At 43.7% G+C, this 22,563-nt stretch overlaps 2 protein-coding genes across 2 annotated transcripts in view; both read left to right on the top strand.

Moving 5' to 3' along the window:
- Positions 1-3,950: 3,950 nt before the first annotated feature.
- LOC124613974 (N-alpha-acetyltransferase 20-like) lies at positions 3,951-4,549 on the top strand. The gene has a single exon (XM_047142762.1). The coding sequence runs from the start codon at positions 4,037-4,039 to the stop codon at positions 4,547-4,549; it is 513 nt and encodes a 170-aa protein (XP_046998718.1). The 5' UTR covers positions 3,951-4,036.
- A 7,813-nt stretch (positions 4,550-12,362) lies between these two features.
- LOC124613239 overlaps positions 12,363-22,563 on the top strand; it is a 39,362-nt gene continuing 29,161 nt past the window's right edge. Inside the window, exons 1-2 of the mRNA XM_047141916.1 lie at positions 12,363-12,500; positions 15,294-15,360. Coding sequence (XP_046997872.1) covers positions 12,444-12,500; positions 15,294-15,360 — 124 coding nt within the window. The 5' untranslated portion in view covers positions 12,363-12,443. The remainder of the gene's footprint in view (positions 12,501-15,293; positions 15,361-22,563) is intronic.

Raw genomic sequence — 22,563 nt, 5'->3', positions numbered from 1 at the left:
CGATCAGCCAAACTGCTAGCGATAAACGTGAAGCGAATTTAGCAGAACACGTGAAGCAATTAAAATACGGAAGGGGACCGGCGGCATATTCCATTTAATGAGCGGAAGGGACGCAATTATCGAGGGATAACTGCGCGCCGTATCATGGCACAATACGCGAAGCCAGCTGTTAGCTGTGGGACCGCAAAACGGCCGTGTCTGCCAACCAGGTCGCCGTCCGTGGCGGTGGCGCTGCGTTTGTCGATAAACACCAGCGCTTCCAACAGCGAAAATGAACATTAATTCATTTGCGGGAGCGTGAAATTGTCCCTCAAAACGCGCTGACTGTCTTTGCGCATTAAATACGTAACAATTTAGATTACATAGCTGCGATCGCAACATTTTACCTTTCAAGTCATCAGATCTTTTAGGGTCCATTTCCAGAAAAAGAGGCATATTTCAGATTTCTACACATACTACATTTTCCGTTTTGTGATGCTATTCCGTCGCAAACAGGCTTGCTGAGAACATGGCTTTTTGTAAATACAGATTAAATTTTAGCATAAAGTACAAACAGCAGCCATTCTCTGTTGACAATACTGTTTATTTAGTCGAATAGCTCCGTTACCGCTATCGATCCTCAGACGGCTGTTGAAATGTAAAATGACTTTATGATGAACGTGTGATGTCCACAGATTGTGATGAAAGTTCCTTGACATCGTGGTACCCTGCAGTAAAAAACTAGGAAGGAAAGAGGGTTTATTGTAACTTGATCTAACAATGAATTCTATCAAACAACTTTCTAAAATAAGAACGGAGTTAGTTCTGTGTTACATCGAAAAGTGTGTCTGTTTATTGCATTTTGACCGCATTCGAGGAGGTACATATTTCACCAAATCCCAAGCATGATTAGACAATTTCTGTACTTTGAAAACACAGGTAGTGTAAAGTCTCTCTCTCTCTCTCTCTCTCTCTCTCTCTCTCTGCCGGCCGGGATGGCGCTACAGTCTGCTGGAACCGCGAGACTGCTACGGTCGCAGGTTCGAATCCTGCCTCGGGCATGGATGTGTGTGTTGTCCTTAGGTTAGTTAGGTTTAAGTAGTTCTAAGTTATAGGGGACTGATGGCCTCAGAAGTTAGGTCCCATAGTGCTCAGAGCCATTTGAACCATTTCTCTCTCTCTCTCTCTCTCTCTCTCTCTCTCTCTCACTCACTCACTGATACACACATACATAGACACACACACACACTCACACACACACACACACACACACACACACACACACACACACACACACGAAGTAGTTCGATCACACGAATGTTTACTCATATGATGGTGGTTTACAAAGGAAAAACCGTTCCAAAGACTATTCCAGAGAATGTAGACATGTGTTACGACAAAAAAATTCCGGCCATAGAAGATACAGTAAATGTAGTAATTGCCAACAGTGAATTAGTATTAACTATAAATGGTGTAAACAAGTTTAAAAATCCCTTTCATTATAAAAAATGTGGAAATAGGTGTTCCACTAAATTTTGCGAAAGAAAAAAACTCTATACAAGGTGTTCCAGGAGAAATTGTCAGTATTGATATAGACATATGCCCTGTTCCGAATGATTTCCGAGACGGAACACACGTAATCCACATCTTTTGAGGCTAGTCACGCACGCACGTGTCTTACACTGGCCGAAACTAGGTCATTGCTTTCATCCTATTTGCACGGGACGTCTTTCTGTCACGAAACTAGCACGTTGAATGCGCAGTTATCCATGAGGTGTTGTGGGTGGAGTAGTGCGAGAGGTGGAGAGTGTATCAGCGAAAGTCGTCGGTTAATTGTGTTTCTACACGCAATGTCAAAAATACGACATATCTACACTAATGAAGTATACACAGGTATGGTATATGTTTACGCCTTCTGCGAGGGTAGTGCTCCTGCTGCTGTTGAAGAACGCTTTCGGCAATTTCCTGATCGTGGAAATACCAGTATACCAAAGATTTCAGCACACTTCACGAAACAGGTTTCTTCCAAGTTCCACATTTTTCTTATCAAAGTACATTTCACCAGTTTGTGCAGGAACGGCAACATATTGTTGAAATGGTATAACGTAGTCCTACTACCAGCGCCGGCGACTTTCTACGTGCATAAGTGTCGTTTGTGCATGTCTATGGCGAACATTACATGCGGAGAACTTGTACCTATTTTACATACGACGCGTCCACGATCTTTACATTGATAACAGCATCGCAAGTCTTGAATTTTGACATCATTGAACACCAGTCGTCATTTGCTTCCACTAATACTATTCCTTGATGCAGCCACGTTTACACAGGTAATCAATAACACACGTAATAATCATCGATGGTCGCAGGAAAATCCAAAGGCTGCAAGGGGAAACCAATTTCCAACTTCGTTTCTCGATCAATGTTCGGTGCGGCATGATCGACAACATTCAGTCCTTTTGGAATGAGGGGACAGAATTATTTGCTCTTTTTGAGAAATAGGTGTGTTGAGCACCTTGAGGGTATTCCGTTGGCCATGCCTACTGCAACGTATTTCCAGTTTGACGGTGTCCATGCACATTTTACCAGACGTGTGAGGGAACATCTCAAACTCACTTATCCTAATCGCTGGATTGTCGTAGAAGTGCATTTAGCTTACCAGCAAGATCGTCAGACCTTATGTCATTAGAATTTTGTTGATGGGGTTGGATGAATCTGAGGTGTACAAACGAAAGGTAAATACGCGAGATGAACAGCTTGGTCAAACAGTGGATGCTTATTAGGGAACATGCAGAGGGCTTACTCAAGCAACGCAACATGTGTTCCATAGGGTACACAAATGCACTGACGATGACGGTGAAATGGTTCAAATGGCTCTCAGCACTATGGGACTTAGCATCTGAAGTCATCAGTCCCCTAGACTTAGAACTACTTAAACCTAACTGACCTAAGGGCATCACACACATCCATGCCCGAGACAGGATTCGAACCTGCGACCGTAACAGCCACGTGGTTCCGGACTGCAGCGCCTAGAACCGGTCGACCACAGCGGCTGGCGACGGTGAAATATTTCAACGTTTATTGAGAACTATACAGAAGCTGTAATGTGATGTATACAACAACGCTCAGGGGTGAATGTTTTAAAAATACGTATTTCAGACCGAGAGAGGTGGCGCAATGGTTAGCACACTGGGCTCGAATTGGGAAGGACAGCGGTTCAAAACCGTCTCCGGCCATGCTGATTTAGGTTTTTCCTAATTTCCCTAAATCGCTTCAGGTAAATGACAGGATGATTCCTTTCAAAGGGGACGCCCGACTTCCTTCCTCATCCTTCTCCTAATCCGATGGGGCCGATGACCTCTTCCAAATCAACCAGCAAATGTAATTTTGATTGATACTTTGTGTAACGCATGTTGTGATGTTTACTAACTATCGTACACGTGTACTAGTGTAAACTGGCAATATAGTTAACGAAATAGAAAATAAATAACAATGTACATTAACTGTGTTCTGTCTCGGAAATCATTGGGAGTAGGGCATATATCCATAAAACGTTTACTGCTTCAAATGATCGTTCCTGTGATATCCCTGAATGTTGACTCCTCCTCCTGGGACACCCTGTTGTTTGTTGTGATCTTCACTTCGAATAACTACTACAGCTTACATCCTTCTGAATCTGCTTACTGTATTTTTATCTTTGACTCTCTCTACGGTTTTTACCCCTCACACTTCCCTCCAATACTAACAAGGGAGGCCACGAGGTTGGGGTCACGGATTTATTTCAAACTTTGTACTCAATTATTCGGCCATCAAAACAAAATAATGTGCAAGTAATAAGGTGCACTACTCTGGCAATTCCGAGAAAATCGCAAGAGAGGATTTACGCGTCTATTATATAACTGATGCGTCTGTGCGCAGGTGCCGAATGTCGGAGTTCATGGTGGTCAAGTGGTAGATGCTAGTGTGTCTCGGAGTTGGGTGCTGTACCACTGTTAACTGGATTGATTCTACTATTACTGAATAGGTTCTTGGAAGCTTGTTTTCGCAAGTTGTAAGCATGACAACCCTGAGGCCCTTCACTTGTAATGACATGTTCAAATTCAATAATGTGAATCTGACTGAAACTTATGGATTGTCTTTCTACATGCAGTACCTCGTTCACTGGCCTGAATATTTTCAAGTGGCAGAATCACCAAATGGGGAAATCATGGATTACATTATGGGCAAGGCAGAGGGCCACGGAGAAAGCTGGCATGGTTACGTGACAGCACTGCCGGTGTCACCAGAGTACCGTCGACTGGGGTTGGCGGCAACACTAATGGCCTGGCTCGAGGACGTGTCGGAGAAAAAGCGCGCCTACTTTGTTGATCTGTTCGCACGTGTCTCCAACAAAGTTGCAATAAACATGTACAAGACCCTAGGGTACATTGTATACAGAACTGTTTTGGAATACTGTTCAGGTGATCCTGATGAATGTGCTGTTGATATGCGGAAAGCCCTATCTAGGGACGTGAAGAAAAATTCGACGATTTCGCTGACTCATCCTGTACGACCAGACGAAGTGGACTGACGACATGTTGGCTACTGAATGTCCGTCGGCAGGGCGTTTGACATTCAGTAGATTAGTAAATTGCTCTGTGTCAAAAACTGGCAAAGCATTTCGTAGGCAACAAAATACATCTGCTAATTCTGGTTCAACACAATCTGACTGAAAATAAGAACTGAAAATTTTCATTTCTCGAGTGAATTCTACTGTGTACTACTTCGCAAGTTTTGTACTTTTAAATTGAAATGTGCAGAATGTTGAATATACATTTGAGCATTGGAGAGGAAAAAATTGTCTGAACTACAAGTGGGTGCAAGCAATAAAGTTTTTCAGTAACAGGAAACAACCCTGTGCCTTGGCAAAAAAAGAAAAAGAAAAAGTGTTTAGCGTCCGAAGTTCGTCAAATGAACATGTGTGGAGTGACGGTTCGACTCCCTCTCAAACCTCCATTTTTGTAGTACAAGTGAAAATTTTATGATATTAAAAAATACACCTGCACTAAGTAGTCAAATAACATAAAACTCACTAAAAATTCAATTAAATACACGTTGTTTTTAAATTATATTACCTCGCAAATGTCATGTAAATGAAATAATATGACCCGTGATGAAAAAAAATGTAAATTAAAAATTAAGTGTGAGATGGAGTCAAACCGTCGCCTCACATACGTTCGTCTTGCGTAGATCGAACGCTAACCACTTGAGTACTATGAACTGTAACACCCGGCACCTTCACACAGATACATCAGTTACGAAATAGACGCGTAAAACTTCTCTTGTGATTTTCTCGGAACTGCCAGAATAGTGCACCTTACTACTTTCACATTATGTTGTTTCAATGGCATCCTAAAAGTGTACAAAGTCTGAAGTAAATCCGTGATCCCAACGTTGTGATCCTTTGATGGCTCGGAATGTGTCCTATCGACTAATTCCTTCTTCTAACCACGTTGTGCCACAAATTCTTCTCTCCCAAATTCTGTGAGAGCCTCCTCATAAGTTACCTGAACTACCTCTTTGATCTTCAGCATTCTTCTGTATCACCGCATTTCAAAAGCTTCTCTTCTCTACTTATCTAAACTGTTTATCATGCATGTTTCAGTTCCATATATGGCTACACTGCATACAAACACATTCAGAAAAGATTTGCTAACACATAAATCTGTATTCGATGTTAACAAATTTCTCTTCTTCAGAAACGTTTTTCTTGGCATTGCCAGTCTACATTATACATCCTCTCTATTTCGGCCCAAATAAAAGACTCATTTACTGCTTTAAGCATCTTGTTTCATAATATAATTCCCACAGCATCTCCTGATTTAATTCAATTAAGTTTCATAATTCTTGTTTTGCTGTTTGTTGATGTTCATCTTATATCCTCCTTTCAAGACACTGTCCATTCCGTTCAACTGCTCTTCCACGTCCTTTACTATCTTTGACAGAATAATAATGTCATCGGCATACCTCAATTTTTTTATTTCTTCTCCCCGGACTGTAAATCCTTCTCCAGATTTTTCATTGGTTTCCTTTAGTGCTTAATGTACTCCCTTCTCAACCACTATTTCTCCTTCAAGCCCCTCGACTCTCATAACTGCAGTCTGGTTGCTGTACAAATTGCCAATAGGACGGCATCTACCAGATTTCCAATTCTTTGTAAAATGTTCGCGTCAGTGTTCTCTAACCACATTTATTAAACATAGTTCGTTAAGATTCACATCTCTCAGCAACTGCTTTCTTTGAAATTGGAATTGTTGTGTTCTTTTTAAAGACTGGGGGTATTTCACCTGTTTCACATACCTTGCATAACAGGTGGAATAGTTTTTTCAAGGCTGGCATCAATAGTTCTTAGGGAGTTTCGTGTGCTCCAGCAGCCTTGTTTAGGCTTAGGTCTTTCAGTGCCCTGTCCTGTTCATCTCGCAATATCTCCCATCTCACCTTCATCTGTGTCCTCTTCTATTTCTATAATATTGCATTCAGTTACATCATCCGTGTACAGATCCTCTATGTACTCCTACCTTTCAGCTTTCCCCTCTTCGCTCAGAACTGGTTTTCCATTTGAGCCCTTGATATTCATATAGCTGCATCTCGTTTCTCCATAAACCTCTTAAATTTTGTTGTGGGCGGTATTTTCTTGATTTCGCCTGTACATCATCTATAGACCTCCTCTAGATCGTTTCTCATCTTGGAGACATCTGAGTTCCATTTTAGTATTTCATCTTGGAGATCTATGGCTACATGGATCCTGTCCACTTCAGCTTCACAACGTTAACTACGATTATATTTTCTTACAGAAGGTTAAAACCAACACCAAAGCTGTTTATTTAAGTTCATTTATTAAGCCGATGAAGCGCTAGAGGACTTTTGCTATTCTTCATAAAATGTTTTTGTCAGGATACCTGTGTTGTGCGAAAAGTGGCAATCGATCGTGATCAATAGAAATGAGAGTTCCTCCACACGAACTATTAAAAAAGAATCCGTTAAATTTCGGTTACACGATAAATTATACAAGTTTAAAGATTGTCAAGTCAACTAAATATCCATTGATTACGATTACAAATACTAAAACTGAAAACATCTCATAGAAAATGCTGCCTTTTATTGGCAGAATAACTTAGAAGGAGCTACTAATTTTCTAAGTAGGTAATTAATTTCGGTCAGTTATGACCATCTTCATCACGAGTAGACCCTGTACATTACACAATTCGTGTCACTGAGTATTCGGTCGAATAGCTCCTCAACTGGTATCACGAGGTGGAATGCACCACGAAAAATGACAAACGTAGTTGGTACATAAATTAATCAGCCATTAGAGCTTCATATGGCTGTCCGTGTCACAAGGTCATACCAACTTCGTATCACTGATTAATGTGACTGTACCATACATACACATAATGACATGATATGTGTAATGTACCGGATTCATTCTGGTCTGAAGATGGTCATAGCTGACCGAAATTAATTACTTCATTAATAAATTTATTTGTCGTGACTAGATTTGTAATTATACAAATATTTCCTGGATCACTGCGAAACCTTACTGTGAATACACTGATGAGCCCAAACGTTTTGACCACTGCCCACTGCGAGGAAGTATGCTGCTTGGTGGCGCTGAGGGCACTTCATGCGGTAAGAGAAGCCTATGAGCGGAGCAGAGACGAATGGGGAATCATTCTAGCGACGATAAGTGGCTCAAATCCTGAGATCCGCCCACTTACGCTACTTTGCCAAAATCCAGATTGCTGTAGCCCAGTGCCTTGGAGTGGGCATCTCGGAAACGGCGAAGCTGGTCGGCTGTTCGCGTGCTACTGTCGTGAGCATCTGTGGAAAGTGGTTGAAGAATTTTGAAACCACAAGTAGCCAGCAAGAAGTTGGACGCCCATACCTCTGGAACATAGCGGTTGGAGGCTTGCCCGCTGCCAAAGCAGGACAGACGGCGATCTGTGACAGATATGAGGACAGAGTACAGTGCTGGCGCAGGCACAAGTGTTTTGGAGCACACCGCTCAGTGCACAGTGTTGAACATGGTGTTCCGCAGCCGAGGACCCCTACATGTTCCCATGTTTACCCAACACATCGACAGTTATGATCACAGTGGGCACGGGAATCGTCGAGATTGGACCGCGGATCAGTGGAATAGTGTGGCTTGGCCCAATGGATGAATTTTATTGTTAAACCAGGTCAATATTTGTGTCCAGATACGCCGTCATCGAGGCGAATGGCTGCTCGAAACATGTAGCGCGCTTTGGACGCAGGCCGGTGGGAGCAGTATTGTGCCATGGGGGACGTTCACCTGGGCTTCCATGGGACATGGCGGTAGTAATCGAAGGCACCATGACAGCTGTGGACTACGTGAACATTATAAGGGACCACCTGTAACCCGTTATGCTTGATGTCTTCCGTTTCTAGCAGGATAGCTGTCCATGTCACAAGGCCAGAATCGTGCTGCAGTGGATTGAGTAGGATCATAGTGAACTAACGTTGATGTCTTGGCCGTCAAATTCGACTTATCTAAATCCGATGCAACCCAGCTGGGACACCATCGAGCGCCAGCTCCGCGACCACAAACAAACCATCTGTAAATTATGGAAAGTGTGTGACCTGTGCATAGGAATCTGCTGCCACAAACCTCTAGAAACCCATCAGGTACTTGTCGAATCCATGGTAAGTAGAATCACTGCTTAACTGCGTTCCAGAAGTGGACCACCATACATTTAAGTAGGTGGTCATAATGTTTTCGCACGTCAGTCTATGCCCCAACTCATTAATCTGCTGAAGAGATTTCCTACACCAAGCTTGTCTTTTCTCTTTCAGAGCATTGCTGTAAGGGATCCATACCGGACAGAGCTGACGGACTTCAAAAAAATCCAAAGACGGGCATCTCCTTTTGTATTTTCACTACTGAGGGGGGAGGGTAGATGGGATATAGTAAGCAATTTGGGTTGGAAATCATTAAAACACGGGTGTGTTTCGTTGCGGCGAGATCTTTTCACGAAATTGTATTACGAACTTTCTCCTCCGAACATGAAAATATTCTGTTGAGCCACTCTGTCAGAGAAATCACTATCGTAATAAAATAAAAAAAATAAGAGCTCGCGTTGAAGGATATAGGTGTTCATTTTTGCCACGTGCGATTCGAAAATGGAACGTTCAAGAAACAGGTTGAAAGAGATTCAAAAACACCTTCTGTAAACACTTAAGTGTTAACCGTAGACGTCGATATATATAACCTTCTGTGTGGTGTCTGTCGCTTACAGTAGATTGTTGTTGTCTGTATTGCTGGAGCCCCAAGGGATATGACGTGCGTTAAAACTACGATAAATGAAGATGTTTCGGTGATCAGTCCTTAAATCAATTTAAAGTAATTTTGTAGCGCTTTCCTCTTATCCTCTCCATTTCAGTGTAAATGCAGCATCCCACTTCAACACCCATCAGTATTATGTCTTGGGCCGTTCCAGCAAATCTTTCCTTCCATCATCACTTCAGCCTTCAGCAACGACTCATGTGGTAACACACTGATGAGCCAAAACATTACGACCACTGTCAAAGCCGCACGGAGTGGCCGCGCAGTTCGAGGGGTCATGTCATGGATGTGCGGCCACATCCGCCAGAGGTTCGAGTCCTCCCTCGGGCATGGGTGCGTGTGTTGCTCTTAGAATAAGTAAGTTTAAGTCGTGGGTAAGCTTAGGGATCGATTCCCTGAGCAGTTTGGTCCCTTAAGAATTCACACACACCACTGTCACACTGAATGCCGCCGAATGGCGTTGCGTGCACGTGAAGAGTGGAGAAAGTATGCAGGCGGAGAAGACACGGATAGGGAGTCATTCCAGCGACGTTGTGGGCCGCTGATGGCGACATCCCCTGGCGGAATGGGACGAGCGGCGAAGGTGGTAAGCTGTTCTCGTGTCTCGTGAGAATTTGTTGGAGGCGGTTTAAGGGCGGTGAAACCCACAAGCAGGAGACAAGGAGTTGGAAGTCCACGCCTCATCACAGGAAGAGGGTGTCGGAAGCTTATTCGCTCTGTAAAGCGGGCTAGGCGGTGATCTGTGGCAGACATGGTGACAGAGTGCAGTGCTGCTGGAGGCACAAGTGTTTCGGAGCACACCTTCAGTGCAGATTGTTGGACATGGGACTCCGCAGCAGACGACGTCTACTTATTTCCACGTTCACCCAACGACGTTATTAATGACGATCACAGTGGCCATGCGGCTAACTATATTTGGACCGTGGATCAGTGGAAATGAATCGCCTTGTCGGACGAGTCACGTTTCTTTTTAATGTCGTGTCCGGTCCAGACACACCATCCTTCAGGTGACTTGCTGCTCCAGACGTTTTTTAACTACATTTGTTTTGTTGAGTAATACTCCGCTTCACGGACCAAGTCCGATCGTAATTGTAAACCTTATGAGCTTACGCCATATGTGACACCACAATGAATTCGTGACGAAAGGTGGGATGTTGTTCATCTCTTCCAGTAGTACTACCTCGTATGGCTTCCATACTAGACAGCAATACTAAAAAATTGGTTGAACGTTTCATGAGCTACTTGTTTCGGGGAATGAATTACGTTTACTTGGTATACTTCCCAATCATCTCAGCCTGTCTCCTATTTTCCTGCAGTTATTTATAAACGGTCATTTCACCACACATCACTTCAGACTTTTACGCCCAGGCATTTTACGGTATTTAACGTTTGCGGTGATTGAACAGTAGTTGACCTTTTCTGGTTATTTATGTGTCATGCATTACATTTGTTTACTTTCGGAGTGAAATGCCAGTCTCTGCAAGAGACGTCGGAACACTGTCGGTGCTCTTCCATTTGGTTACAGTGTTCTGTCGTTGTCGCCTTGCTTTACGCAACAGCTTCGTCCACGAACAGCCTCTGGGACCTTGCGACGTTAGCCGTTTGACTAATGAACAGGGTGAACGTGAACTCCACCGGCATGGTTTCCGAGTTTGTTGGGTGGTACTTGCTGGCTACCTTTGTGTGTGTATTCGACTGCAAATATCAAATGTTGACAGTATGTGCTGTGTATCTTGTTTGGAAACAAACATATTCCATTCACTCTCGGTTCTTGCTGTTGGCAATTGTAATGCCCACATTATTCTTCGAACTGAAGCTTGCCTTAAGTACTGCTCGGTTCTATTTATGGTTTATGTTCAGGTGGTGTTAGTTGTGCGTTAACAGTGATGCACAGTTGTATGGACAGGTTTAATGATGAACTGTTGGCCGTCATGCATTGGCCGTTTTGCCCTTCATGTGTGGTTTCATTAAAATCAATGGAAGAGCGGTGCAACGACGCCACGGTGAACTGTTCCCATTGCGAAGGAAGCCACATCGCAGCTCTTGATTCTGATGGTTGTTCGTTCGCTCTTTGTGTTGCGTTGTGGTTATGGTGACTGCCTATTACTGGCTTTCCTACCGTTGTGAAGGTATTTTCACCGAAACAAAGGTAACTGGAGCAATAGATCGAATAAATCGTAATGACATTATCGATCTGCAACGAACCACTGTACACAGTGGGTCTGTTACAAGAAAATATCAGAAAATTTTTGTAATTTTTTTGTGCCGTTCCTTTGGAGTACTCTGGAGAAATTTCCTATACAACCGTCGAGATTGTCCCATTTCAAACTAGATGTTGAGTTATGAGCACTAACAAGTTCTGAATCTAGTCGATGCTCGTGAAGCTCGTATTATGCCACATAATTGGCAGTGTGGAGCAATATGGTAAGCCTTTAGGAAGGTAAAGAACATGGCAGCAACCTGGGCACCACAGATCTCAACGAGAGCGATCTGAGCTTCAGAACATCTCTGTTTACGGAATCCATTTTGATTCCTGAAGAGGAGACTTTCCCTTCTTAAAAAAAAAAAAAAAAAAAAAAAAAAAAAAAAAAAAAAAAGTGCCATATACAAGCTGAGAAGTGCGGTTCAAAAATGGATCAAATGGATCTATGTACTATGGGCCTTAACATCTGAAGTCATCAGTCCCCTACACTAAGAACTACGTAAACCTAACTAACCTAAGGACATCACACACACCCATGCCCGAGGCAGGATTCGAACCTACGACCATAGCAGCAGCGCGGTTCCGGACTGAAGCGCGTAGAGCCTAGGCCACAGCGGCGGGCGACAAATGCGGAAACTACCCACTGAGGACGTCGCACAACAGGCGAGAACAATACAACTGTATTCCCAGCCTGTCATGTTAGGCCGACACTCCGGCTTGACAGCAGGAAGAGAGCTGAACAGACTTTTGCGACAGCGGAGGAAACGCGGCTCGTTACGCCAGAGCCAGCTGACAGTAAATTATGTTTAGCCGTCCTGTCAAGTTTTGTGTCACGTGGAATGAGGCAGCATAATGGCGCGGTACAAGTGAAGCTGCGAGCGAACAGATCGGCGCCATAGCCTCCAGTCGCGAGCCACCATGAGGACATTCCTGCCTGTCGTCGTCAGCGCGATGCTGCTGGCAGCCCCCGCAAAGGTAAGCCGACGAGGAGTTCAAGCTACACCTGTTGGAGGTCGTATGTATTCGCTATGGAGTAACGAATATGCCTCGAGAGACGATGCGCCGTTTTGTTACCGTCTGGAACATTTCACTACTCCTACCTTCCTCCCCCCGGACGTAGATCGTGCCCGGCTCAGACTGAGTTGGTAATTCTCCTTTTGCTCCAATTCGTTTAACTTCAGCGGACTCGCAGTAACTGAAACGTCATGCCGACTCGGTAGTTTCCACTTTCTTGTCTCCACCGGAGTACCCCGTTAGGGACATGGAGTGGGTCAAACGAATACCTTTCAGTCGCCATCTTTTCTTTTGCACACGCTGCTTATGTCCTGCTCGGGTAGTAGTGCCCAATACCCGATTCTGTGGCCTGTCCCGGTTTTTAAGTATTACGTGGAACGCTAGATATCCCCACTTTTGGGTACTGCTAACAATACGATATATAATCGTACAACTTCACTTAAAAAATAGTCGAGTAGATGAGACTTTCGGAACGATTTCCTGAACACGTCAGTAGCGGTCATCAAGATCGTTAGCATACGAGGCGTCAGGAGTTCGGGGTTCGTCGATGAAGTAAAGGGACGCTCCATCGCTCACCCTGTGTTTCGAAAACATTCAGCTTCCTGACGTCCCCTGTTGCCTTATTATCGCTACACCACTGTGTCCTAAACAGTGTTTCGACTTCTTTCCCCTCAAGCCCACTGACTGGCCGCGGCTTATCTTGGTGTTTAAGCTCAGCAGTGTATTTTCGTAAGGGTGGCCGCCCCTCGTGGCAATCCACTTGCTTGTTTCGTACATTGTTTCTCAGTGAGGGAAAAATAACGTGGCAGGCGGGCTATGTACAGGGTGAGCAAGAACTCCACCAACAAACTTTCAGACGTCATTCAGCACACTCTCGGAATATTTTAATATAAGCGACCCACAAGCCTGCTGAGCCTCGTTACAGAGTTAAACGCATTTCGTTTACTTTCTTGCCCTAATTAGTAGTATTGTTCCGAAAACATTGCACAACAATGCAAATGTCTACGGTATACGCTCTGTGTCTTCTACACATTCGTTCACTGTGCTTGCTGTTGACAACGGTACTCCCATTTTACTCTTCGCCTCCAAGCCTGCATTCAACTCTGACAGGTTCTGTCCTGTATATGCTTTTTCAGACGTGTTACGTGTACCTTAAAAGCGATACACATGTGTATGGATAATTTCACTGGTGAAGAGCTGGCCGACAATCACCTCTGTATGGGTTCACTGAATGCAACGGCACAACGATGGTATGCTGACCTGTTCTCACAGCGGCGGCAAGTACGTAACTGTAGAGAGTTTCGTTAAAATTATGTTATATTGCTATGTGTCGTGTGTTTGGTTATTGCATATTACAGGTTTTCTCACAGAAACAAGGGTGACTGTGATAACAAACCAAATGTGTGTGTATATAAACTCATGTTCAAAAAAATCAGATCGTGGACTCATTTTCAGTTCTAGAGGACTGATGACAGCAGCAGTTAAGTCCCATAGTGCTCAGAGCCATTTGAACCTTTTTTTTTGACCCGTGGCTCTACCCTTCATTCGATCCCTGCGAAACCCTACATTTCAGCAGGATAGTGCACGATCGCAAATTGCATGTCCTGTACGGGCCTTTCTTTATGCAGAAAATGTTCGACTGTTGCCCTGGCCAGCACATTCTCCAGATGTCTCACCAATTGAAAACGTCTGGTTAATGGTGGCCGAGCAACTGGCTCGTCACAATACGCCAGTCACTACCCTTGATGAACTGTGGTATCGCGTTGGGCAGCTGTACCTGTACACGCCCTCCAAGCTCTGTTTGACTCAATGCCCAGGCGTATCAGGATCGTTATTACGGCCAGAGGTGATTGTTCTGGGTACTGATTTCTCAGGATCTATGGACCCAAATTTCGTGAAAATGTAATCACATGTCAGTTCTCGTATAATATATTTGTCCAATGAATACCCGTTTATCATCTGCATTTCTTCTTGGAGTAGCGATTTTAATGGGCAGTTGTGTGTTTTAATCCACTGATAAACGATAAATCAAGACGGAAGCGTATACTTCCCAACAGAATTATTACATTCCTTCAATGCTTCCTGATGCCCTCACAAAAACTTCTAAACAGCGCCGTAGAGGAGGAAATTTTAACCTGAAAAGATGGAGGCAGGTCCGTAGTCACATCAAAAGTTCCAATCGTGTGAATTAACTTACCATTCAGCTTTAAAAGGCTCCAATTTCCTATTAGTTCAGAGTTGTAACATCCAGGCTGAAATTTATTAAACTTGTTTTATTTTCATTTCTCTTCTTCTTCTGAACCTACTTCTTGTTTGGCTTCGTTGCGAAGCGGGCGGACTCCGCCATTGCTCTACAAGATAATTTAATTGTACAGGAGTCTGATTCTAACCGTTAGATAGGTCGTAGCATGTTCGCGTGTTGGGCAACAACAAAACGTGTTCCTCTTTGCACCCAAAGGCAAAAAACCGAAGCTAGGTTATAACAATATACTACGAACAAATTAGATGCTGTACAAATGATAAGATGAGATGATTAACTGCACATTTGTTTCCAGGTCATAAAAAGATTGGAAAGAAGGTCAAGCCAGTTACGTAATAATAAATAGTTCAGGGTTGTTAAAGATACCAGCAAGCGTTCTATCCTGAGAACTTACACATGTCTTGCATGTTTCTTTCAGTAAAACTAGGTCCCGCTTTTTTGTATGCAATCAATGGAGTTTGCGTATCTCACACTGCGACACTGTCTTTTTCCAGGCAGACGAGCCAGACCTGACAAAAGCAGTCAAGGATTTAAAGGACTGCATGGCCTCTGAGAACCTAGGTAAGTCCACATCTTTTCGCATTTCCGTGTTCGTTAGCTAAGATGGCCAGAAAAATGATTTCATCCTTGAGAAGCATCCGTGTGCACGCATGAACACACTGTAGATAACATAAAACACATCACAATGGCGTATTCTAAGGCGAGGAGAACAGAACATGGCCAAACTTAGGCGATTCTCATCTGACATCCTGAAAGTCAAGGGTCAAGGCAGTTATGTAGACGCAGTACTTCCTAAAAGCATTGGACTCCTTTACACAACTATGTTTATTAACAAGAATAGGTTCGTATGGGCTGTCAAATAAAATTTCTTACTGGCTTGGGCTTTTGTCGGCACGTAGGTAACAGCATTTTATCATAGGTGGAGAGTCGGCGATAGAAGTACAAGCAACTTCAGCCATGCCCCAGAGGAGGGCATTGAGGCGCTTGTTGTTCATGTCGCAAATCAGTGACCTGCCTGACGATGTTAATATCATCCTCAAATTTTTCACGTGTGATGCAGTTTTCTATAGTAAAATATTTCCTGAGAAACGATACAAAATCATTCAGTCAGATCCTGCTGGGATTTCACAGTGGCGCTACGATTGGCAAATTGCTTCAAATTTATAGTAATAAGAAATTATGCACTTCAAAAACCGGAAAACAAAACATGTATTATCCTATGAGTGCAGTATCAGTGACTCACAATTAGAATCAGTAAACTCATAAAACCATCAATAATAATTTTTAGGGATACGAAATGGAATGATGACAGATGCTCATACGTAGGGAAAGCAGGTGGCAGACTTCGGTTCTTAGTAAGATGCCAGGATAATGGAGAAAGTGTTCAAAGGAGATTGCTTACGAATCATGCGTGGGTCTCGTACAGAACAGGACTAATACGGGATACTGAATGTGTAAAAAGAAGGGCGTCACAAACTGTCACAGGTTTTTTTGACTCACAGAAGAACGTTACAAATATTATGAACAATCAGATTTGTCAGATTCTTGAAGATGGATGATATGTGTCACCGAAAGCACACTCATAAATTGCTCTTAAATAGTTTTAAGTGAAAAATCTATAGACATTCTTCAGATCCCTGCGTGTCGCTCCCTTACGTACTGTGAATTCAAAGACTGACATATTACAGCATGCCCAGAGGGATTTAATGCGTGATTATCTCCTCGCACGATGCACTTTTGGGTCTGGAAGAAAGCTTAATATTCGGTACCATGCTACGCACACTCTGCCCTGAACTTCACAGGGTATGCAGAATTTACAGGGTGGTCCATTGATAGTGACCGGGCCAAATATCTCACGAAATAAGCATCAAACGAAAAAACTACAAAGAACGAAACTCGTCTACCATGAAGGGGGAAACGATATGGCGCTATGGTAGGCCCGCTAGATGGCGCTTCCATAGGTCAAACGGATATCAACTGCTTTTTTTTAAAACAGAAACCTCCGTTTTTTTTATTGCATATTCGTGTAGTACCTGAAGAAATATGAAAGTTTTAGATGGACCACTTTTTTCGCTTTGTGATAGATGGCGCTGTGTAGTCACAAACGTATAAGTACTTGGTATCATGCAACATTCCGCCAGTGCGGACGGTATTTGCTTCGTGATACATTACCCGTGTTGTGTTGATGTATGGCTATTGTGATCAAAAGCCCAACGGGCGTGTGCTATGTATGCTGCTCGGTATCCTGGACGACATCATCTAAGTGTCCAGACCGTTCGACGGATAGTTACGTTATTTAAGGAAACAGGAAGTGTTCAGCCACATGTGAAACGTCAACGAGGACCTGCAACATATGATGATGCCCAAGTAGGTGTTTTAGCTGCTGTCGCGGCTAATCCGCACATCAGTAGCAGACAAATTGCGCGAGAATCGGGAATCTCATAAACGTCGGTATTGAGAATGATACATCAACATCGACTGCACGCGTATCATATTTCTATGCACCAAGAATTGCATGACGACGACTTTGAACGCCGTGTACAGTTCTGCCACTGGGCACAAGAGAAATTACGGGACGATGACAGATTTTTTGCACGCGTTCTATTTAGCGACCAAGCGTCATTCATCAATAGCGGTAAAGTAAACCCATAATATGCACTATTGGGCAACGGAAAATCCACGATGGCTGCGACAAGTGGAGCATCAGTGACCTTGGCGGGTTAATGTATGGTGCGGCATTATGGGAGGAAGGATAATTGACCCCCACTTTATCGATGGCAATCTAACTGGTGCATTGTATGCTGATTTCCTACGTAATGTTCTACCGATGTTACTACAAGATGTTTCACTGCATGACAGAATGGCGATGTACTTCCAACATGATGGATGTCCGGCACTTAGCTCGCGTGCGGTTGAAGCGGTATCGAATAGCATATTTCATGACAGGTGGATTGGTCGTCGAAGCACCATACCATGGCCCGCACGTTCACCTGATCTGACGTCCCCGGATTTCTTTCTGTGGGGAAAGATGAAGGATATTTGCTATCGTGATCCACCGACGACGCCTGACAACATGCGTCAGCGCATTGTCAATGCATATTCGAACATTACGGAAGGCGAACTACCTACTGTTGAGTGGAATGTCGTCACACGTATTGCCAAATGCATTGAGGTTGACGGACATCATTTTGAGCATTTATTGCATTAATGTGGTATTTACAGGTAATCATGCTCTAACAGCATGCGTTCTCAGAAATGATAAGTTCACAAAGTTACTTGTATCACATTGGAACACCCGAAATAAAATGTTCAAACGTACCTACGTTCTGTATTTTAATTGAAAAAGCTACATGTTACCAACTGTTCGTCTAAAATTGTGAGCCATATGTTTGCGTCTATTACAGCGCCATCTACTACAAAGCGAAAGAAGTGGTCCAACTAAAACATTCACATTTCTTTACGTACTACACGAATATGTAATAACAATGGGGGTTCCTATTTAAGAAAAACGCAGTTGATACCTGTTTGACCAATGGCAGCGCCATCTAGCGGGCCAACCATAGCGCCATCTGATTTCCCCCTTCAAGCTAGACAAGTTTCGTTCTTTGTAGTTTTTTCGTTTGACGCTTATTTCGTGAGATATTTGGCCCGATCACGATCAATGGACCACCCTGTATATGTAGGTAAGGTAAGCCATTATTTGAGCCTGTAAATGTTTCCACTGCTGTGAATTGTAATGTGAGGCAAAGATTTAGTGAAATATTACAAGCAGGAAATAGCCTAGTACGCTAACTTACAATTATTTAAGAATTCTCTGATTGCAAAAACAAAAAAAGTTGAGATGAAACTGTTAATGAAAGAAAAACCCCGAGGAAGATCTATGGGCATATGATATAGGGACACAAGGTTGGAGAGTAAGGTATGATTACGAAACACATCTTATACAAAGCAAAGATATAGTAAAATACATCGAATCTCAGAGAAGCTGGTACTTGACAGAATACGCAGAAAGATAATGAAAGGAAAGATGTATTCCCCCAGAAGGAAGGGCCGACCTCAAGCTAGATGGATGGTAACGTGTTGGCTGACCTTACGAAGTCTAAGAACCGAGGATGGAGGACAAAAGCAGACTACACAAGTATGCGGAGGCCGGGGGCTATGCCGATCAAGGGCTCTAGTCCTGAAGAAGAAAGAACGATTGTATAATCATTATTTGAATGACGAGGCGATTGAAGTAGCTGCGTTTGCAGTTGCAATGTAAAAACAGAAAAAAAAATCGAAAGAGGGAACGGAATCTGAGTTCTAAAGATAGGCTAATGAGACAAAAAATTTGTTTCGTCATTAATTAACTCAGGAAGTATAAAATATATTCATAAAATTGGGATGTCAAAGGAGAAACGAAAAGATGTATTTGAAACGTTTGTCACTCGTTACTCCTTGAACTGTAAGACGAGATACAAACATATGAGAGAAATTATAACACTATGGTGAATATTGGCAGGGACACTAACATGTCTCTGCGACTGGAAAGGATCATCAAGGCTTCCAAAACTTCCGACTGTCCTTCACTTTTCCCATCATTTCCTTAAATTTGTTCACAAGGATTTTACTTTGTGAAAGACGATACCTTGCACTGCGGGAGGATCATTTGCTTGGTATTTTGGCAGCACAGTTGGCTAGGACTCCCCAAATATTAACTTCCGTTAGGCTTTCAAGAAAGTACTGTCTACTTAGACTGAAGCTTCTAGGACAAATTTAAAGCTGGGCCTTTATGTTGCTTCCCTACGTAATCGCCATTCAGATATGCACTGGTGACCCAATGCACTATGGCCACTGCTCACCGTTTGACTGAACGCCACCTGGTCCGTTGCCAGCAAGTGATGTGGTAAGAAAAATGTATAATTGGGGCAGAGACGAATGGCAAACCAATCCGCGACGCCAATGGTGGTAAATGGGGAAATCCATTGACATGAGCGACTTTGACAAAGGGCAGATTATTAAGGCCCCGCACCTGAGAATGAGCCCCTTGGAAATGGCGAAGAGCTGTTTACGTACTATTGTCGTAAGCATCTATGAAAAGTGGTTGACGGACGACGAAACCCCGAACAGGCATGAAGCAGTTGGGCTTCCGCGCTCATCTCAGATTGTGGAGATCGGAAGCTTGTCCGCTTCGTAAAGCAGGATAGGCGGCGATCTCGTCAGGGCTTCCATGGGACTAGTGTTGATAATCAGTCACCAGGAGAGTCGTGGACCAGGTGAACACTGCAGTGGGCCACCTGCATCCCTTTTCGCTAGATGTCCTTTCCGACGGCGACGGTGTTTTCCACCAGAATAACTGTCCGTGTCACAAGACCAATGGTTTCAGGAGCGTTATACTGAAATTCTGACACCTAATTCGTGAATTCGTGTGCTCTGAGCCCCGAGAACACATTTGGGATGTAAGTTACGGGAATTACATGACCTGTGCGTGGACATCTGGTACGACACATGCGCGCCGACTGCGTGGGCGCGCCGGGGCTCGAGCACCCACACAAGTAATCTTGTGGCTGCACCGCACAAACAAATTTTTTAGTGTGATACAAACAAAATAAGATAAATATTTCTCACTTGATTTTATCAAAAAAGTAATGAACTATTAAAATACTGATATGCAAGTTAAAATTTATGACCTGTAAAACATATCAAGGCAAAGGCAACCAAGCAACACACTCCACAACCAAGCAACACACTCCACCGTTCGTTGCCTTTCCTTTGCCAAGTCAAATGAATTCCCCAGAAAAACAGTCGCCGACTGTTACAAAATGGTTCAAATGGCTCTGAGCACTATGGGACTCAACTTCTATCAGTCCCCTAGAACTCAGAACCACTTAAACCTAACTAACCTGAGGACATCACACACATCCATGCCCGAGGCAGGATTCGAACCTGCGACCGTAGCGGTCGCGCGGTTCCAGACTGCAGCGCCTAGAACCGCTCGAGCACTCCGGCCGGCAGACTGTTACACACTGCCTCAATAGTTATTCTTTTTTAAAACATACCAGCGGTGCGGTTTAAGATTTTAATGAAATTGTTTTCACCTAATCTGAATTGTAATCGTTTAGTTTGTTGAAACAATGGTTTTGATGGACGCTGGAACTTATATTGTAGATTCAAAGGGTATTACCGCATTAATAGCTAGTGCAAAGTAGATGTCACCTGGCGGGGTGCACGGAACAAAAGCTCTTCGCTGGGCAAAAATTTTCGCAATTTCCGAACGTTGCGTGATTACTGGAGGCGTATGGAAAGCTGAAATACTATACTGAGAATTGCTCCTATACACATCTCTTTGCTTGTATTACATGGGATTTTATAACACACTCCATTAAATTCCTATTTCTACCTCTTGTAATGAAAGTTACGTTAGCTAATGATAGGTTATATATTTTGTGTTTGGGAATCAGACGGGCCCGTATCGCTTACGTTACGCCTACGTGTCTGTCGATTCGTCCAAGTACATTTGAACCTGAGTTTGATTTCATTTCCGTTGCTTTTAAGTCAGCTGTGTTACCGACTGAGCTAGGGCAGTCTCAACGTATGCTTATACACTGAAGAGCCAAAGAAACTGCTACACCTGCCTAATATCGTATAGGACCCCTGCGAGGACGCAACACGACGTGGCATGGACTCGACTAATGTCTGAAGTTGTGCTGGAGGGAACTGACCATGAATACTGCAGGGTTGCACATAAATCCGTAAGAGTACGAGGGGGTGGAGATATTTTCTGAACAGTACGTCGCAAGGCATCGCAGATATGCTCAGTAACGCTCATGTCTAGGGAGTTTGCTGGCCATCGGAAGTATTTAAACTCAGAAGAGAGGTCCTGGAGCCACTCTGTAACAATTCTAGACGTGTGGGGTGTCGCATTGTCCTGCTGAATTGACCAAGTCCCTCGGAATGCACAACGGACACGAATGGGTGCAGGTGATCAGACAGGATGCTTCCGTACGTGCCACCTGTCAGAGTCGTATCAGGGGTCCTATATCACTCCAACTGCACATGCCCTACACCATTACAGCGCCTCCACCAGCTTGAACAGTCCCCTGCTGATATGCAGTCCATGGATTCATGACGTTATCTTCATACCCGTACACGTCTCCCCCCACTCCCCCTCGATACAATTTGAAACGAAACTCGTCCAACCAGGCAACATGTTTCCAGTCATCAACAGTCCAATGTCGGTGTAGACGGGCCCAGGTGAGGTGTTAAGTTTTGTATCGTGCATGAGAGGGCCTTCGGCTTCGAAAGCCCATATCGATGACGTTTCGTTGAATGGTTCGCACGCTGACACTTAAGGATGGCCCAGCATTGAAATCTGCAGGAATTTCCGGAAGGTTTGCACTCCTGTCTCGTTAAACGATTCTCCTCAGTCTTCATTGGTCTCATTCTTGCCTGATATATTTCCGGCCGCAGCGATGTCGGAGATTTGATGTTTTACCGGATTCCTGATATTTGCGGTACACTCGTGAAATGGTCGAACGGGAAAATCTCCACTTCATCGCTACCTCGGAGATGACGTGTCCCATCGCTCGTGCGCCAACTATGACGCCGCCTTCACTCACTTAAATCTTGATAACCTGCCGTTCTAGCAGCTGTAATTGATCTAACAACTGCGCCAGACACTTTCTGTCTTATATATAGGCTTTTCTGACCGCAGAGCCGTATTCTGCCTGTTTAGATATCTCTGTATGTGAATACGCATGCCTGTATCAGTTTCTCTGGCGCTTC

The sequence above is a fragment of the Schistocerca americana genome, chromosome 4 (genome assembly GCF_021461395.2).
Source record: "Schistocerca americana isolate TAMUIC-IGC-003095 chromosome 4, iqSchAmer2.1, whole genome shotgun sequence".
Lineage (NCBI taxonomy): Eukaryota > Metazoa > Arthropoda > Insecta > Orthoptera > Acrididae > Schistocerca > Schistocerca americana.
The sequence above is the reverse complement of the archived record's forward strand: the minus strand, read 5'-3'. Positions and strand labels throughout refer to the sequence as shown.